The 20,040-nt window shown below is 40.4% G+C and overlaps 2 protein-coding genes across 2 annotated transcripts in view; one reads left to right on the forward strand and one right to left on the reverse strand.

Moving 5' to 3' along the window:
- rela (v-rel avian reticuloendotheliosis viral oncogene homolog A) overlaps window positions 1–7,610 on the forward strand; it is a 67,123-nt gene extending 59,513 nt beyond the window's left edge. Inside the window, exons 10-12 of the mRNA XM_055156547.1 lie at window positions 1,537–1,614; window positions 1,731–1,808; window positions 3,679–7,610. Of these exons, the coding sequence (XP_055012522.1) occupies window positions 1,537–1,614; window positions 1,731–1,808; window positions 3,679–4,469 (947 nt within the window). The 3' untranslated portion in view covers window positions 4,470–7,610. The remainder of the gene's footprint in view (window positions 1–1,536; window positions 1,615–1,730; window positions 1,809–3,678) is intronic.
- Window positions 7,611–9,494: 1,884 nt separating this feature from the next.
- cunh11orf68 (chromosome unknown C11orf68 homolog) lies at window positions 9,495–13,957 on the reverse strand. The gene is made up of 2 exons (XM_020934292.2): window positions 13,854–13,957; window positions 9,495–10,614 (listed from the first exon to the last, which is right to left on the reverse strand). The coding sequence occupies exon 2, from the start codon at window positions 10,583–10,585 to the stop codon at window positions 9,842–9,844; it is 744 nt and encodes a 247-aa protein (XP_020789951.2). The 5' UTR covers window positions 10,586–10,614; window positions 13,854–13,957; the 3' UTR covers window positions 9,495–9,841.
- Window positions 13,958–20,040: the final 6,083 nt, after the last annotated feature.

Genomic DNA, 20,040 nt, shown 5'->3' on the forward strand with positions numbered 1-20,040 from the left:
AAAAGCAACGCAGTACAGTAATTTGTTACTTTTATAACTCGTTACTCCCAACACTGTTAATGGAAAATAACTTTTTATGTTACTCGCTACTTTTTGGTGGTAAAGTCTATCTGAGGTTAGTTAAATATCGGCAAGAACCATAAGGTAAAGTTGAAAAGAACTTTGAAGAGAGAGTTCAGGAGGACGTGAAACCGTTAAGAGTTAAACGGGTGGGGTCCGCGCAGTCTGCCGGGGGGATTCGACTCGGCGGGTGAAGGACGACTTCCCGCGTGTCGTTGGGCGTCGCCGAGCAAACTTCCCTCCGGCCGCTTTACACCGCCTCCTCCGCTGTGGGATCAGTGCCAAGTGTCAACCGGGGCGGACCAAATTCTCTATTATTTTTATCCGAAAAAAGTAGTTATGTTACTGTTACGCGTTACAACACTGATCGCCATGTTTCAGAAGTGTGGAGAATCCATGTGGCTGGGGAAGGTCAAGGTTAAAAAAATGTCAGTCTTCTTCACCCACCCCTTATCCCTGCCCACAGCACTGTACCGACTTGGATTTATTAAAACCTGTAGACTGCAGGTCACTAAGGCTACGTTCAGACTGCAGCCTGAAGTGACCCAAATCAAATTTTTTGGCCTCTATGTTCCTGTATCTGATCTTTTAATGACAGTCTGAACGACACAGATCCGATTTTTTTCAAATGTGACCGAGGACACTTGGATATGTGCTCCTGAAACTGATACATATCTGATCTTTTGACATGCGACTTCAGTCTGAACGGCCAAAGCGCATTCATCCACCTACACGTTATCAACAAGACACAAACGTCACTATTCTGCGCTGAAGTAGGCGAAAATTGTTAATGAACTCCGTGTCACTGAAGCGAAGCACATCACCACTCACCACTCTTGGCTCCGTCTCCACATCCACACGTCCCTTTCAACGGTCTGTCCCACAAAACACCACGACCAAAAACCTCGTCCTTCTCCTTCTCAATCTCCTCCTTAAAACAAGTAAGTTGTTCATGTTCTGGCTCCGGTACGAGAGGAACTTTAAAATCTCCAGGTGCTCGATGCTGCGTCCATGTTTGGACAACTTCCGTAAACACAGAGACGCTCGCTGCGGTTGACGTCGTCGTGTCTCCAGTGTCACATGCGGGACACTTTCGGGCCGTTTAATGTTCACACTGGAGTCACATACAAGTCGCATTTAACTGGAAATGTGAACGACCTCGAAAAAACATCAGATTTCACAAAAAAATCGGAATTGAGCGTTAAGCCCTGCAGTCTGAACGTAGCCTTACAGTTGAAAAATGATGTGAAAAACTTTACTACAGTGACCCTTCTGAGGGGTCGGGGTCAGATCTGCAGTTTTGAACAGGAAGTCATCAATCCTGTTTTTATTACTAACCCATTTTAAATCATTATTACAGTGTACAATGAACAAATGGTAAAAAATAAGGCTCTATGCATGTTCTAGTTTATTACCAGAGTCAAACTAAAAGAAACCATCTTCTTAAGTCTTGTATTGTTGACTGTTTGTGTGCAGATGAGTTCAGAGTGAGCGTGAAGAGGAAGTGCACGGCCGACATCTTCCAGAGTCTCAAAAGCTCTTCTCTGTCTTCAGGTCAGTGTGCTTTATTTAACTCGACTGTTTCTATTTATGAAACGCTGACCTTTGCTCGGTGCACAGAAGAGTCTCTCTTTATATCTGAATAAACATGTTCTTTATCTTCGTTGCAGTGACCATCCCACCAGAGCGGAGACAGATCACCATCCCCAGGAGAACGGTCAAACCCCAGACCATGAACCCACCGCCAGGTCAGAGCTCAGACTTTATGTTTAAACTGTAATGGTCTAGAACAGGGGTGTCCAAACTTTTTTCATCAAGGGCCACATGTCTAAACACAGATGAAGCAGATCAAGGGCCGTAGACTGATGCTCATAACAGTGAATCATTAAAATATGTGCATGTTTAACACGTTAAAATGAGCCATCAGTCTTTATTCATGCTAAGATCCTTAAAACTACACACTAAACATTAAATATTGGCTTTATCAAGGTAGATTTTCAAAAAACTTGCAATAAAAAGTCAATTTTTCATTGATGCACGGTAATTTGGGCCAATTCTCCTGGAAGCCTGAGGGCCAAGAAAAATTTGTCTGAGGGCCACATTTGGCTCCCGGGCCATAGTTTGGACATGCCTGGTCTAGAATGTTCCACAGTAGGGCATTAAACTTAGGGCGCACTCACACTAGGACTTTAGAACTGTGCCGTGCTCAAGCGTGATTGCGTAGAGTTCTATGTTCCACACTCACACCGGCTCATCTGGACCACGGCGCGATGACGTCATCACACGGCGCTGTTTGTTTACATGTACTAACAGTTTTAGTGGAGAAAATATCTATTAGCAGGAGAAATATCTATTAAACAGTGAGTCTGAGGTGCGTCCTTTTATGAAACGTGCTCCTCCGTGAGTTTATGGAGATAAAAACAGCGCGGACGAGAGGCAGATAAACTTCTGTCTCTCCTTATGGAAGGTGAGCGCGGATTTGAGTTTATTCACTGTTTTCCTCGCGTTAGTAACATCAGAGCCCCATCGGTGCGGCGCCTGAGCACGGTTCGATTGCGCTCACATTGTGGCAGCCTCTGCTTGATTACTCGCCCGGTGATCTCACTGTCATCATACAGAGAGGTGCAGGCTCAGTGTTGTGGCGGGCGGTTGGTCTGCTTGTTTGACCGGGTCAGTGTGTCTTGCTTGATTGGTTAATATGTATGTAATGAGAAAAACTCAAACACATGCTCAGACTGCTCTTTGTTTGTTTTGTTTTGTGTGTTGTGTTAAAATGTTGAAAACTTAAAGGTTGTATAGAGGATTTTCCAAGGAACGAGAAATCCAGCGACTGTTTGTCCTTTTTCAAATGTTGCGCATGCGTGAAACCCCCCCCCCTAAGTTTTCAGACATAGGATATCGCATTCGTGTCCTGAAAAAGGTGTGTCTAACTCTTGGAAATAAAGTACGTTTTCATAAGCAGAAGTTTCCTGTCCAGGAGTAATTTGTGGACCAGTGCGTCAGTCTTTAGACTCTGCGTCTGCTTCAGTCGCGCCATCGCTGGAATGAATCCACAAGAATCACCTTAGTTTGGTTTCGCTGCTTTTCCCCTTGTCTCCTTCTTTCAGCGACCTCAAAAACTGACTTTCTTTTGTGGCGAACTGCTCCTGGATTCTTGTCGCCATTGCAACAAACTTTGTGCGCACTGCGAGGAAGATATAGGTAAAAAAAGCCGCTAAGAACTGTTGCGTTGGTGGAGTAAACAGCGTCTGTGCGTCTTGCGTCTGTGGACTGCGTGACAGTCGTATGTAAACCACGTACCGGCGGCGCAGGCAAGTCAGTTACACTAGAAACGTAGGGAGATTTGATTGACAGCCTGTCAGCTCACAGATAACGAGGCAGTGTCGTTATCTATTGGCAAATGTTTAGCCCCACCACGTCCAGAGTTGATGAATTTTTATTCTCTTTTTTTTGGTCATCATAATTACAAGGCTACTGCATCTCTATAATCTATCATTGACAATTTGAAACAAAAAAACCCCAAAAAAATCCTCCATACAACCTTTAATAAAATATGTTTAAAAAAATAAATAAATAATAACGACCCTGTTTAATTCTCTTCTCCATTGTCTCCTTTAGAGGTGGCGCCCCCTGCTGTTGCCTCCCTCCGACCGCAGCCGTCCTACTACCCCCAGCCCTCTCAGCTCTTCCAGCACCAGCCCAAAGTGGAGCCGTCCCCGTCCCTCGCCTCCATCTCCACCGGCAACCTGCCCTGGAAGATCGAGAGCCTGACCCTGTCCAGTCACCCCAAAGCCACCCCCGTGACCCTCCCGCCCTTCGCCCCGAGCCAGCCGGCGGCCAGCGCGCCCCAACCCCACCCCCCCTCCTCCTCCTCCTCCTCCACCGCCGCCGCCCAGGATTACTCCACCGTCAACATCGCCGACCTCCACGAATTCTTCCCCAACTTCTCCACCGCCATGGGCCTGGAACCCCCGCCGTCCTCCCAGCCCCCGTCCTCCTCGTCGTCCTCCCAGATGCCGAGCTCGCAGTACCACGTGGAGGCCGACTACGAAGACTTCCCGAGCTTTTCCGACGCGCAGGACGGCGGGACCTTGGAGAGCCTCAACATGGACGACTTTGTGGACCTGGTCAACCCCGTCAACCGCCTGCAGGTGAGCGAGGGCGGCGCGGGCCAGGCCGGGTGTCACCAGCTGGCCAACGCGGCGAGCGCCCAGCACAGCACGGCGGAGGGGAACCCGGGCAGCGCGTGGATGGACTACCCCACAAGCATAACGGACTTGCTCAATAACGAAAACATGATTGACACTTTAGGTACCGGCAACAACGGCGTACCGCACCAGGAGATCGGCGAGTTCGATGGGTTTATGTCCACGGACGATGAGCGGCTTATTTCAATATTTAACAGCTAAGAATTCTCAGTTTTTTTAATTTTTAAGTTTGTCACAATGTCGTATTACAACTTACAGACTCACTATATATTAAAAAATGATAATAAGACATTGTAAAAGTGCATTATAAGAGCTGACAGTTTATGTAGCAAGCACGTTATGCATTTTAGGGCCGGGTGATAAAGCGTGAATTGGTCTGAAAAACACAATAAAAACGTAATTCCTTCATCAGAAACTTTTTTTTTGTACAAAAATGTATTTTTGTAATAAACACAGCGAACTGTAGCGAAAATGCAGTGTCATACGCCGCACCTCGAGAAAGTCCAAAGGAATGTGACCCGGCCGTTCAGACTGAAGTCACGTGTCAAAGGATCGGACGTGTATCGGTTTCAGGAGCACATATCCAAATGTCCTGGGTCGCATTTGAAAAAAAATCAGATCTGTCATCAAAAAAAAATCATACAGGAGCATAGGGGCGAAAAAATTGGGGATTTGGGTCATTTCAGCTGCAGCCTGAAGTGACCCAAATCTGATTTTTTGGCTTCTATGTTCCTGTATCTGATCTTTTAATGACGACACAGATCCGATTTTTTCAAATGTGACCCAGGACACTTGGATATGTGCTCCTGAAACTGATACATATCTGATCTTTTGACATTTGCGACTTCAGTGTGAACGGCCAAAGTGCATTCATCCACCTACACGTTATCAACAAGACACAAACGTCACTATTCTGCGCTGAAGTAGGCGAAAATTGTTAATGAACTCCGTGTCACTGAAGTGAAGCACATCACCACTCACCACTCTTGGCTCCGTCTCCACATCCACACGTTCCTTTCAACGGACGTCGCTGCCGCTGTCCCACAAAACACCACGACCAAAAACCTCGTCCTTCTCCTTCTCAATCTCCTCCTTAAAACAAGTAAGTTGTTCATGTTCTGGCTCCGGTACGAGAGGAACTTTAAAATCTCCAGGTGCTCGATGCTGCGTCCATGTTTGGACAACTTCTGTAAACACAGAGACGCTCGCTGCGGTTGACGTCGTCGTGTCTCCAGTGTCACATGTGGGACACTTTTTTTAATGTTCACACTGGAGTCACATACAAGTCGCATTTAACTGGAAACGTGAACGACCTCGCAAAAACATCAGATTTCACAAAAAAATCGGAGTTGAGCGTTAAGCCCTGCAGTCTGAACGTAGCGTGAGACTTTCTTTCACATCATTTGACCGTAGACAGAAGCTGTTGAAGTTTCTGAACATGTAAAAGTCAAACTGCCATAACTGAGTCGCCGACATCTAACGTTAACCAACAGACTCGATTTATTAGCAGGAGCGAGCGATTCCTGACGTTACATTAAACTTTCTCGAGCTTGATATTTTCCCCGACTGTTGAAACTCATTTACAACGGATGTCGGGTGTTGGGAGAACTGAGTCGGATTTATCGATTACCGAAATTCAATAGAATGCGGCAATAGTGCAGCATAAATACATAACCTTGAACTGAATTGAGATTTCAGCGTTTGCATGATTTTATTATCGATAAAAGTCATGTTATAAGAATCTACACTGTGTTATTTTAAAACATAAACCAAAGATGAAATGCATTTTTATACATTTTTTTTTTTTAAATCTATGTTAAACTAATGGAGCTCAACTTCGAAAATCCACCTCACACTTCCCGAACAAAATTTCCCGTTCATTTTTGTCATAGACTTTCCAAAAAAAACTGTATTTTAAAAGTTAGAAAGTTTGCTCAGAGATAATCAGCTACTTGACAACAATAATTTGACATAATTTCAGTTAAAATCTGTTCTGAAACTTTATAAACCTTAAAGTTATTAAAACATTTTGGAGAACCTTGTGTTTTAAAAAGCCTTTTTGGACTTAAAAACACCACAATGTTGATATTCACTGTTGTTGAACTCTTAATATTTGAAAATTTCCAAAACTCTATGGAAAAAAATTAATGGAACATTTTTCATTTTTCTCACAAACTTTACCAAAAAAAAAAAAAAAAAAAAACATTAAAAAATTTCATCAGCTATGTAGTAACGAATTCATTTGACATAATTTCTCTTAAAATCTGCTTCTGAAATTGCAAAGTTATGAAAACATTTTAATGAATCTTGTGTTTTTAAAGACATTTTTGGACTTAAAACCACCACGATATGGATATTAGCTGTGTTTGAACTCTTAATATTTGCAATGTTCCAAAACTCTATGAAAAAAATGACTGGAAAATTTGCTTTTAATAGACCTTTTTGGACTTAAAACCATCACGATATTGATTTTAGCTGTATTTGAACTCTTAATGTTTGAAAATTTCCAAAAATTAATGGAATATTTTTTTTTTTTCTCATAAACTTTATCAAAATCAGCTACGTGGTAACCAATAACCACAATAATTTGACATAATTTCACTTAAAATCAGTTTCTGAAACTTTATAAACCTCAAAGTTATGAAAACATTTTGCAGAATCTTGCATTTTTAAAGACCTTTTTGGACTTAAAACCACCACAATATTGATATTCGCTGTCGTTGAACACCTAATATTTGAAAATTTCCAAAACTCTATGGAAAATGACTGGAAAATTTGCTTCTGGAACCGTCTGGATCGCTCACTGTCGACGTTGAAGCGTTGGAACACGGCCGCTTTTGTCCTTCCTCTTTGACGAAACGGACTTTGCCTTATCAGTTAGAACTTTTACTACCGGTCGTCGTGTTAAATTATTTTATTCCCCAGCCCTAACTGCATGTTTTAGTTCATCGCTTTTGCTCAGTGTCTTGCATCACTTACGCGTTGCCGATTCTTTGCCAAATACGAGATTTCCTCCTCCTCTTCGGATCCTGTGTATCGCAGTGTTGACGGTTTCTTTAACACAAAACAGAGGCTTTAACTGTAAATTGAAATGATTATATTTTGTTCTCAAATGTATATGTTATGGATGAGTTTTACCTACGTGCATTATTGTTTTATTGTTAAGTTTAGTTTTGTTTTTGTTGTTTTGAAGATTAGAAATGATAATGTGATAATGGTGCCTTAAGTCAATTTTGTAAAGACGATATAATGAAGTTTCTATGTAAAAAAAGTCGACGCTCGCGGTCGTAACATTGTACAGAATGTTCACACGTCGAATTAAAGTTGGTTTAAAGTTGGAAAGACTGGATATTGATTTCATGTTTGCGTGTTCATTTTGTTTGTTTTGTTTTTTGTTTTATTATTATTATGAGTCGTCCAAGCTCGTATGTTTAAGGCGTTTTTTATGCATCCGTTAATTTTTTTCATAGACTTTCCCCCCCAAAAAAAAAGTATTTTAAAGGTTTGAAAGTTTGCTCAGAGATAATCAGCTACTTGACCACAATAATTTTACATCATTTCACTTAAAATCTGTTTCTGAAACTTTATAAACCTCAAAGTTATGAAAACATTTTGCAGAATCTTGCATTTTTAAAGACCTTATTGAACTTAAAACCACCACAATATTGATTTTAGCGGTGTTTAAACTCTTAATATTCGAAAATTTCCAAAGCTCTATGGAAAAAAATGAATGGAATATTTAAAATTTTTCTCATAAACTTTACCAAAAAAAAATTATATTAAAAGTTCAAAAGCTTGCTCGGAGATAATCAGCTACTTGACCACAATAATTTGACATAATTTCAGTTAAAATCTTTATAAACCTTAAAGTTATTAAAACATTTTGGAGAACCTTGCGTTTTAAAAAACCTTTTTGGACTTAAAAACACCACAATGTTGATATTCACTGTCGTTGAACTCTTAATATTTGAAAATTTTCCAAAACTCTGGAAAAAATGAATGGAATATTTTTCATTTTTCTCATAAACTTTACCAAAAACTTAAAATATATGTATGTATTAAAAGTTCGAAAGCTTACTTGAAGATAATCGGCTATGAGGTGACAAATTAATTTTACATAATTTCACTTAAAATCTATGTTCATGAAACTTTATTAAAATTTTGAATCTTTGTTTTAAAAGTCTTTTTTGGACTCAAAACCTCCACGATATTGATTTTAGCTGTTTGAACTCTTAATATTAGAAAATTTTACAAAACTCAATGAAAAAAATTTATGGAATATTTTTCATTTTTCTCTTAAACTTTATCTGAAACTTTATAAACTGCAAACTTATGAAAATATTTTGCAGAATCTTGCGTTTTTAAAGATCTTTTTGGATTTAAAAACCACATTGATATGGATATTCGCTGTCATTCAACTCTTAATATTTGAAAATTTCCAAAACACTATGGAAAAAATTAATGGAATATTTTTAATTTTTTTCATGAACTTTACCAAAAGCGGTCTAAACCAGGTCTAAATCAAGTCTAAACCAGGTCTAAACCAGGATTAAACCAGGACTAAACCAGGTCTAAATCAAGTCTAAACCAGGTCTAAACCAGGTCTAAATCAAGTCTAAACCAGGTCTAAAACCAGGACTAAACCAGGTCTAAACCAGTATTAAACCAGGTCTAAAACCAGGACTAAACCAGGTCTAAAACCAGGACTAAACCAGGTCTAAAACCAGGTCTAAAACCAGGTCTAAACCGGGTCTAAACTAGGACTAAAACCAGGTCTAAATCAAGTCTAAACCAGGATTAAATCAGGATTAAACCAGGTCTAAACCAGGACTAAACCAGGACTAAACCAGGTCTAAATCAAGTCTAAACCAGGTCTAAACCAGGATTAAACCAGGACTAAACCAGGTCTAAATCAAGTCTAAACCAGGTCTAAACCAGGATTAAAACAGGTCTAAAGGAAGTCTAAACCAGGTCTAAACCATGTCTAAAACCAGTATTAAACCAGGTCTAAAACCAGGTCTAAACCAGGTCTAAACCATGTCTAAAACCAGTATTAAACCAGGTCTAAAACCAGGACTAAACAAGGTCTAAACCAGGATTAAATCAGGATTAAACCAGGTCTAAACCATGTCTTAAACTGTTTTGGTTTGCATTAGACATTTCAAAATAATATTATTATAAAATAATAATTTCCGAGCACTTTTGCACTGAGGAACACAAGATAAACAGTTTCAGAAGTATCATTTATTTGGCTTTTTTTTCTGTTTTTCTTCTTCTTTTTTTTTTTTTTTTAAATCAAACCAACAAAGCCAAAGGTTATTGTGACATAATCAAACCATCGTCTTCCAGCAGCACATTTTAACAACTGAAAGAAGTCTCATTTTGTTTTTATTAGTACAAATAACTTGTGGAATAACTCGGGTCACTTAAAACGAAAACGAGGCGCTGTTTGACAAAAGGAAGGACTCGGGATACAAAAAAAAAAAAAAAAGCAATTGCCAAAAAAATCAAAATTAAAACGTTGAACTGAAGGATTTTTTTTAGTCTTTAGTCTTTATGAATTCCAAAAGTGTTTAAGTCACTTCCAGATTGGTGACCTTGTTGACGATGTGCGACCGCCGGGGAACGCACTCCAGGTCGAATTTACTCTCGTATATCGTGGGGCAGAGCTTCCAGCGATTGTTCCGGTAGATTCCCAGGTAAGTGTACACGTCCGGCTTGTAGGAGAGCGGACACTTGATCCCGGTGGCGCGTATTACGGAATCCAGCCTCACCACCTCGCCCTCGTCCGTGAAATTCTGGTTGTAGACGCAGATCACGTGCTTTCTGTCCGACTTGGGGTTGAAGGGGCTGACTTTGCACGAGAAGATTTTCCCGTCGCACGTCGCTCTGGCCACGCAGCTCCACGCGTGATCGATCTTGAACCCAGAGTCCAGGTGCATGAGCCACTTCCCCGAGAGCACGTCGTGGTTCAGCGCCAGCTCCTTGATCGTGTCGAAGCTGACGGGGCGTCCGCTGTCCTGAAGCCGCTCCCAGCTCTCCTGCAGACCGTCCACGTCTCCCCTGGCGGGGAAGTGCGTGGGGCCGAGCACGGAGATCCAGCCGACGGGGCTCACGCCGCTCTCCGCGTCGCCGTCCCGGTTCACCTGCGAGGGCCGGTTGCTCTCCAGCCAGTCGTCGAACTCGGATCTGGGGGTCCTGCGCGAGTCGAAGATGATCCAGGGGTCCATGTCGGCGGCCATGGACTCGGCGGCGTACATCTCGGCGGAGAACGTGGAGTCGCCCTCTGCGTCTACGGGACCGTCTTCCTCCTCCATGTCGGGTCAGGGAGAGTCCACAGCTGCACCTGCCGAACAATGGACAATGTTTTTAAGGAAGGCACTCGAAAGTAAATCACAATGGCTGAAATTATTACCGTATTTTCCGGGCTATTAGATGCGCTTTTAAGCCTCAAACCCCATCAAAAAACAACCGTACACCCCACAATCCAGAGCGCCCTGTACACGAATCCACTCAGGTGTCCCAGTACGACTTCAGTAAACTACAAAGCCGCAAAACATGCAGCGCACGCAAACACACATGGAGCAGACAGCGACCGCACAGCGAAACACACCCACAGACGCACTCATCACTCCACGCCGACGAGGAACGGAACGGAGGAACGAACCGAAAAAACGAGCGCGACGTGCCGCTTCTAGACACGACTGAACAACTGAGTCACTGCGAACACGCCGACAATCCGTTGGTCCCAGACACACCCTCCCTACACGCCACAACTGAACAAAGCCCAGAGTCACCGTGAACGAACAAACAAACAAAACCACTCACCCATCACACTGTTGGGTTTCATTTAAAGTCCCACGCGGTTTATTTGTGAAAAAAGTTAGAAAATAGGCCATTTAATGACAGTGCGTTTTATAATCCAGAGCGACTAATAGTGCAGAAAATACGGTAAGTAACATAATGCATTCTCTTCTATTAAGTAAAAATCATTTGTCCCAGTTTTATACAAAAATTATCTCACGTTTCTCTATTTTGGACCAATCTGATCCCCGACAAGAGTAAAAGGAGCAATATATTGTCATTTGTTTAGCTAAAATAGAGAAAACCGTCCTTGAAAATGACCAAAAAGCAGATTATGACTGAAGTCTGCAGCCTGAAGTGACCCAAATCAGATTTTTTCACCCCTATGCTCCTGTATCTGACCTTTTTAATGACAGTTTGAGCAACACAGATCTGATTTTTTCAAATGTGACCCAGGACACTTGGATATGTGCTCCTGAAACCGATACATAGCTGATCTTTTGACATGTGACTTCAGTGTGAACGGTCAGGTCACATTCATCCCACCTACACGTCAGGCTCGGAGTCTCGTCAATGGAGGGAAAGCGAGGTTAGAGGGTTTATTAATATTTGGGGAAAGAAAAGAAATGTCCGAGCGCGGCTACAGACGGTCCTGGCTCCAATGTCAATGAAAAATAAAGAGCCTGAGAGAAAATACAAGGAGGATAAAGACTCAAACAAATGAACACAACGAGCATGTGCTGAACGACCGCAATTCATTCATTTAAAGAAGAATAAACGTTTACATGATCAAAGAATAAATTAAGTCATCTTTAAAATCGGAATAAACCACCCACTTACTTTGGAATTAAGTTTATTTCTGAATATTTCATTAGAAATTAAGTGTTTACATGGTCTGTTTAAAGCGGAATTACTTTTATTCAGAATTTATTTTTTTAAATTCTGAATTAAAGCTTTCATGTCAATGTGGCAACTGACTCATAACTTTAAGGTTTGTCAGAAATAAATCACAATTAGATCTTTTTTCTAAACCTGGAACTAAACCTTGACTAGACCAGGACAAAACAAAGACTAGAACAGAATGAAACCAGGACAAAACTGAGCTCAAACTAGGACCAAATAATGACACTCTAATGACACTTACTCAAATTTAGAAGCACTGTTGGGTAAAGAAGACCTTGTACTGTGTATTAGGTTTCAGAACAATCCAAAAAGAAGCACTGTTACCACAGCGAAACAGTTTCTTCCCACAAGCTGTTAGAAGCTTGAACAACGCACTTTGAACTTGACGTACTTTGACGTAGCACCTTAATGTCGTTCCTTGATCTTTACAGATTGTCAGTGTGTCGACTGTAATGATTAGTGGTTGGTAATAGTGACATTGTGAAACGAGTGCGTCAATAAGAAAACTTTTTCTGCACTTGGCTCATTCATGACGAACATGTGAGTCAGTATAGTCACGTTTTTTGGTCATTTTTAAGCAGATTTTCTGTGTTTTACCTAAACAAATGACAATTTATGCCTCTCTTTATTGTTGGGAGGGATCAAATTGGTCAAAAATAGCGACACATGGGACATTCCTTGTATAAAACTGGGATAAATCAGTGGTTTTATATAAATCTGCTGGGACAGGGGACACAGGACTCAAAACTGGGACTGTCCCGGGTAATTGTGTCTTCCTTGGAGTTTAGGGTGACCAGATTTTCTTCTTAAAAATTGAAGAATCAGCTTTTTGAAAATTCTATGTGAAAAATTAATGGAAATTTTACTTCCAGAACCAGAGCTGACACTGAAGTGAAATAAGCATGTTTAAAAACACAGAAAAAAGTCAGAAATAGGGATGTCTGGTCACCTTAGACAGGTCTCAAATTGGTCAAAAATAGAGACACCTGGGACATTTCTTGTATAAAACTGGAACAAATCACTGGTTTTGTATAAATCTACTGGGACAGTGGACACAGGGCTCAAAACTGGGACTGTCCCAGGTAAATACGGACATCTGGTCACTTGAGAACTGTCCTGTCAGTCTTCCTTGGAGCTTAGGGTGTCCAGATTTTCAAGATTAAAAAAAAAAACTGGGACATTTGGGATAAAACTGTAAAACCAGTGCGTAATTAATGAAAATTGTTATGCAGAGACCATTCAGGACTAACATGAGATAGTATAGCCACATTTTCTTTGTGTTTTGGTCATTTTTAAGCAGCTTTTTTGTATTTTACATAAACAAATGACAATTTATGCCTCTCTTTACTGTTGGCAGGGATCAAATTGGTCAAAAATAGGGACACATGGGACATTTCTTGTATAAAACTGGGACAAATCACTGGTTTTGTATAAATCTGCTGGGACAGGGGGACACAGGGTCAAAACTGAGACTGTCTCTTGTAAACAGAGACATCTGATCACCCCGCACGTGTTTATATCCGTTATTACAACAGGAGACGGAGCAAATGTGCGACACTGCAAACATCTGCAGCTGTTTCAACGTTATAAACCTGTTATTAATATTTGTTCAACGCGCTATTACAGTTATGTCATTAAGCGTAGACTTATTATTGGCTAAAAATAACATCTGATAAGGATTAAGGCTTCACTTTATTAAAACAAACATAAATCTCTGGGACGAACTGTGCACGCTGTGTTTTATTAGCTAGCGAGCGTGATTTGCCCGAGTTTTCCGCGCACCAACTGATCAAATTACACTTTCTGCAAGAGTGAGACGCGAACACAAAACGTTAACAGTTTGGTTTTCCTGTAGATGAAAAGATCGCTGAAGCTTACCGTGTCGAAGGGATAAGTTTGCGCCGTGTTTTGTTGTGTTTTGTTGTGTTTTGTTGCAGCGCCGATTGAGTGAAGGCTGCAGCATGTGTACGCGGAAGTGAGCCCGCGCTGTGATTGGCGGAGATGCGCGCAGACCCGCCTTCTGAGTGGGAATGACCAATCAGAGCGAAGCACACGGTTCCTTCGGCCGGTGCTTCCGCGGGTGCGAGTTTGCTCCACCGCGCCACCTGCTGCCACGGAAGACGATCAACTGTTTACTGCTTAATGTAATTCTTTATATTCTGTTTTAAATATTCTGTTTCTACGACGGAGTATAAGGGTCAAATAAAAAAAAAAAGATGCTGGCGCTACGAGAATAAAATCGTAACATTTTGACATTAAAGTCGTAATATTATGAGAATAAAGTTGAAGCCAGAAAAAGTCGTAATTTTACAAGAATAAAGTCATAATTTTACAGGAATAAAGTCGTAATTTTACGTGAATAAAGTTATAATAAAATCAAAGTCAAAGTGAAAAATGCGGCAGAAGAAGAACCTTGTTTTTCAATATAAAACCAAAAATAAGAAAACAAACAACAATTTTCTTCATTATTTGCGCCTCCGGACTGAACCAGGAATAAACCAGGACTAAACCAGGACTAAACGAAGTCCGAGACCAGACCGGAACTGAGACCAGGACTTAGACAAGGACTGAGTCCGGGACCAAGACTGAGACCGGGATCAGACAAGAACTGAGACCAGGATTAAGACTGGGAACAGGACCAGGACTGAGACTGGGACTGAGACCGGGACCAGACCAGGACTGAAAACGGTTTAGTCCTGTTTTAGCCCGATTCAGTCCTGATTCAGTCCTGGTTTAGTCCTGGTTCAGTCCGTATGCGGTGCAATATTCCCACATCGCATTTTAAAGTCACGGAAACGCCATTTCCCCTTTCCGTGACTTAAACCAGGACTAAACCGTTTTCAGTCCTGGTCTGGTCCCGATCTCAATCCTGGTCTTTCTGGTTTGGTTCCGGACCTGATTTAGTCCTGATTCAGTCCTTGTTCAGTCGAATGAACGAATGAAACACGGATTCTTCTCCTTTCCTCGTTCAGACTTTCCAAGCAGCCGATATTCTCATAATATTAAGACTTTATTTTGACTACGACTTTATTCTCATAAAATTACTACTTTAATGTCGAAATGTTACACTAGCATTATTTTTTATTTTTTTTATCTGACCCTTATACTCCGTCGTATGTTTCCTCTTTTTTTGTCATCATAATTGGTTTTATTGTTCAAACTCAGATTATTTAGGAAGTCAGACAAATGATTTGCCTAAAAATATAGCAAACATTTATATAATTTATGTGTTATTGGTGGTTTAGACTTTGACAAACTTTATTGATCCACAAAGGAAATTATTTGGACACAGCAGCTCACACATCACAATAAAATATAATAACAAAGAGTAAAAATATAAATGGTAAAAAAAAAAGTAGCAAAAGACAAGTGTCAAATAAAATATAATTATATAAATGTAAATGTACAAGTCAAAATAAAATAGTTTTCAGATTCTAGAGTGTGATGATCAGTGTTGGGGAGTAACAGATTACATGTACCGGAGTTATGTAATCAGAGTACAAATGATGAGTAACTGTATTCAGTTACAGTTACTGTTTCAGTGAGTGGTAATTGGATTACAGTTACTTTGTTGAAATAAATGGATTACACAGCGGGATTTTCCTGTTTTCACATTTTGGGCTATATCCCTCTTTTTTTTTTTTTCTAAAACCTGGTCAAAACCAGGACTAAACCAGTTCTAAACCAGGACTAAACCAGGTCTAAACCAGAACTAAGGCAGGACTAAAACCAGGTCTAAACCAGGACTAAACCAGGACTAAACCAGGACTAAAACCAGGTCTAAACCAGGTGTAAACCAGGACTAAACCAGGACTAAACCAGGACTAAACCAGGACTAAACCAGGACCAGGACTAAAACCAGGACTAAAACCAGGTCTAAACCAGGACTAAACCAGGTCTAAACCAGAACTAAGGTAGGTCTAAACCAGGACTAAACCAGGTCTAAACCAGGACTAAACCAGGACTAAACCAGGACTAAACCAGGTCTAAACTAGGACTACACCATGCCGTGCGGACCGTGTCTTTTCCTCTTCTATCAATAATATTTTTAATTTGGTTTAGTAAAGTTTGGACTTTTTTATTTTCTTTTATCAGACAAAACTTCTTATTTTAACATTTCCTCGTCTTTGCTTTCTCTACAGCAAATCAAGTAATCCAAAGTATTCAGATTACATTACTCACTTTAAGTAATTTAATGGATCACGTTACAAACTACATTTACCCAGGACCACGAAAAACTAAAAGTCTGCAGTTGAACCATATTCATTTTTGCTGCTCCTCATCTGTTTTTATTCATGTTGGTCTGTAGAAAGTTATGTTATGTTGTCATCTGAAACCAAGAAATTCTCTTTCTCAGTCTCTTGCTGTTTTTTATTGCTACTTATTTAGAAGTTTATTACCAGTTTTACAGTTTTTACTCTTTGTTATTGTAATATATTGTGACATGTGAGCTGCTGTGTCCAAATAATAATAATAATTTAATTAATAAGGCAGAATAAATCAAACATGTGTGTAATATAGGGCCTTGGTCTAGTCCTGGTTCAGTCCTGGTTCAGTCCTGGTCTAGTCCTGGTTCAGTCCTGGTTCAGTCCTGTTTCAGTCCTGGTTGAGTCCTGGTCTAGTCCTGGTTCAGTCTTGGTTTAGTCCTGGTTCAGTCCTGGTTCAGTCTTGGTTTAGTCCTGGTTCAGTCCTGGTTCAGTCTTGGTGTAGTCCTGGTTCAATCCTGGTTCAGTCCTGGTTCAGTCCTGGTCTAGTCCTGGTTCAGTCCTGGTTCAATCCTGGTTCAGTCCTGGTTCAGTCCTGGTTTAGTCCTGGTTCAATCCTGGTTCAGTCCTGGTCTTGTCCTGGTTCAATCCTGGTCTAGTCCTGGTTCAGTCTTGGTTTAGTCCTGGTTCAGTCCTGGTCTTGTCCTGGTTCAATCCTGGTTCAGTCCTGGTCTTGTCCTGGTTTAATCCTGGTCTAGTCCTAGTTCAGTCTTGGTTTAGTCCTGGTTCAGTCCTGGTCTTGTCCTGGTTCAGTCCTGGTCTAGTCCTGGTCTAGTCCTGGTTCAGTCCTGGTTCAGTCCTGGTTCAATCCTGGTCTAGTCCTGGTCTAATCCTGGTCTAGTCCTGGTCTAGTCCTGGTCTAGTCCCAGTCTCTGACTCTGCTCTCTGTCTCACAGCAGAATGGACCCTGCAGCTGTTCCTCCTCGTGCTGCTCAGGTCCTGCAGGTGCTCCCCTGTCTGAACGAGGCCGGACTGAAGCCGTGGGACTGTGGTCTGTGGGATGAGACCACGATGCCCTCGACCCTCACAGGAATCATCAGGAGTCCAGAGCGCCACCTACAGGCCATCCAGCACATCAAAACTGGAACTGTCCCGGGTAAATACGGACGTCTGGTCACTCGAGAACTGTCCTGTCAGTCTTCCTTGGAGTTTAGGGTGACCAGATTTTCAAAATAAAAAACTGGGACATCCCTGGTTTGGGATAAAACTGTAAAACCAGTGGTAATTAATGAAAATTGTTATGCAGAGACCATTCAGGACTAACATGAATTAGTATAGTCACATTTTCTTTGTGTTTTGGTCGTTTTTTTAACCCTCTCAGGCTCAAATTAATTTTTAGTATCAGGAAAATCTGATATTTGGGGAAAATTATAATATGGGGTAGTAATATACAATTCTGACTTTTCTATCCTTTGTAAACACAATAAGTATTTTGCACTTCTGGCAGGTTGTTTGTGTGTAGCCATTCTTGCACAGTCTGCATTGCCCACGTTTATCAGCATGGATGGGAAAAAAGGCTCCTGAGTTAAAAAAAGCTCATATAATATAGATGTGGAGTAAGTAGGTAATTGGAATTTAGCTGTTGCAAATCTGCAACGCCTGCCTGGAGAGGGTTAAGCAGCTTTTATGTATTTTACCCAAACAAATGACAATTTCTGCCTCTCTTTACTTTTGGCGGGGATCAGATTGGTCAAAAATAGGGATGTTTCTTGTATAAAACTGAGATAAATCAGTGGTTTTGGTTTAATCTGCTGGGACAGGGGACACAGGAGTCAAAACTGAGACTGTCTTGGGTAAATAAGGACGTCTGGTCACTCTAGGACTGTCCTGTGTGTCTTCTTTGGCTTATCGTGACCAGATTTTCTTCTTAATATTTGAAGAATATGCTTTTTTTTATTATAAGTGAAAAATGAATAGAAATTTTACTTCCAGAACCATAGCTGACACTGAAGTGGGCAGGACTGTCGAGTTCCATTATACTGCTAAAACAAACACTTTAAAAACACAGAAAATAAAAAAAAACCTCTTCACAGATCTAGACAGAAATAGGGACGTCTGTTCATCCTACAAAGGTCTCAAATTGGGACATTTCTTGCACAAAACTGAGACAAATCAGTAGTTTTGGTTAAATCTGCTGGGACAGGGGGACACAGGGCTCAAAACTGGGTAAATAACAACGTCTGGTCACTCTAAAACTGTCCTGTGTGTTTTTCTTGGAGTTTAGGGTGACAAGATTTTCTTCTTAATATTAGAAAAATCTGCTTTTTTTTTTTTTTTTTATTATTATAAGTGAAAAATTAATAGAAATTTTACTTCCAGAACCAGAGCTGACTTTGAAATGGCAAAAAAAAAAAAAAAAACACCTTTAAAAACACAGAAAAAAAATCTGAAATATTACATATTACGTCTGGTCATTCAGGTCAGGTCTCACATTGGTCAAAAATAGAGACTTTTTTTTTTTTTTTTTGCACAAATCACTGGTTTTGTTTAAATCTGCTGGGACAGGTGACACGGGGCTCAAAACTGGGACTGTCCCGGGTAAATACGGACGTCTGGTCACTCTGAAACTGTACTGTCAGTTTTCCTTGAAGTTTAAGGTGACCAGATTTTCAAAATAAAAAACTGGGACATCCCTGATTTGGGATAAAACTGTAAAACCAGTGGTAATTAATGAAAATTTTTATGCAGAGACCATTCATGACAAACACGAGTCAGTATAGTCACATTTTCTTTGTGTTTTGGTCATTTTTTAAAGCATAATTTCTGTATTTTACCTAAACAAATGACAATTTATGTCTCCCTTTAATGTTTGCAGGGATCACATTTGTCAAAAACAGGGACATTTCTTGTATAAAACTGAGATAAATCAGTGGTTTTGTATAAATCTGCTGGGACAGGGGACACAGGGCTCAAAACTGGGACTGTCCTGGGTAAATACAAACGTCTGGTCACTCTAGGACTGTCCTGTGTGTTTTTCTTGGAGTTTAGGGTGACCAGATTTTCTTCTTAATATTTGAAAAATCTGCTTTTTTTTTTTTTTTTTTTTTTTTTATTAAATGTGAAAAATGAATAGAAATTTTACTTCCAGAACCAGAGCTGACTTTGAAATGAAAAAAAAAAAAAAAAAAAAAAAGCCACAGAAAAAAATCTGAAATATTACGTCTGGTCATTCAGGTCCGGTCTCAAATTGGCCAAAATAGAGACTTTTTTTTTTTTTTGCACAAATCAGTGGTTTTGTTTAAATCCGCTGGGACAAGGGACACAGGAGTCAAAACTGGGACTGTCCCGGGTAAATAGCAACGTCTGGTCACTCTAAAACTGTCCTGTGTGTTTTTCTTGGAGTTTAGGGTGACCAGATTTTCTTCTTAATATTTGAAAAATCAGCTTTTTTTTATTATATGTGAACAATGAATAGAAATTTTACTTCCAGAACCAGAGCTGACTTTGAATTGGAAAAAAAAAAAACACAGAAAAAAGTCAGAAATAGGGACGTCTGGTCACCTTAGACAGGTCTCAAACTGGACAAAATAGAGACTTTTTTTTTTTTTTTGCACAAATCACTGGTTTTGTTTAAATCTGCTGGGACAGGGGACAAGGGAGTCAAAATGGGACTGTTCCCAGGTAAATAGGAACATCTGATCACACTAAGACTGTCCTGAGTGTCTTCCTTGGAGTTTAGTGTGACCAGATTTTCTTCTTAATATTTGAAAAATCTGCTTTTTTTTTTTTTATTTTTAAATTATATGTGAAAAATGAATGGAAATTTTACTTCCAGAACCAGAGCTGACTTTGAAAAAAAA

The sequence above is a fragment of the Boleophthalmus pectinirostris genome, unplaced genomic scaffold (genome assembly GCF_026225935.1).
Source record: "Boleophthalmus pectinirostris isolate CB_2022bp ecotype Guang Dong unplaced genomic scaffold, ASM2622593v1 HiC_scaffold_20, whole genome shotgun sequence".
NCBI lineage: Eukaryota > Metazoa > Chordata > Actinopteri > Gobiiformes > Gobiidae > Boleophthalmus > Boleophthalmus pectinirostris.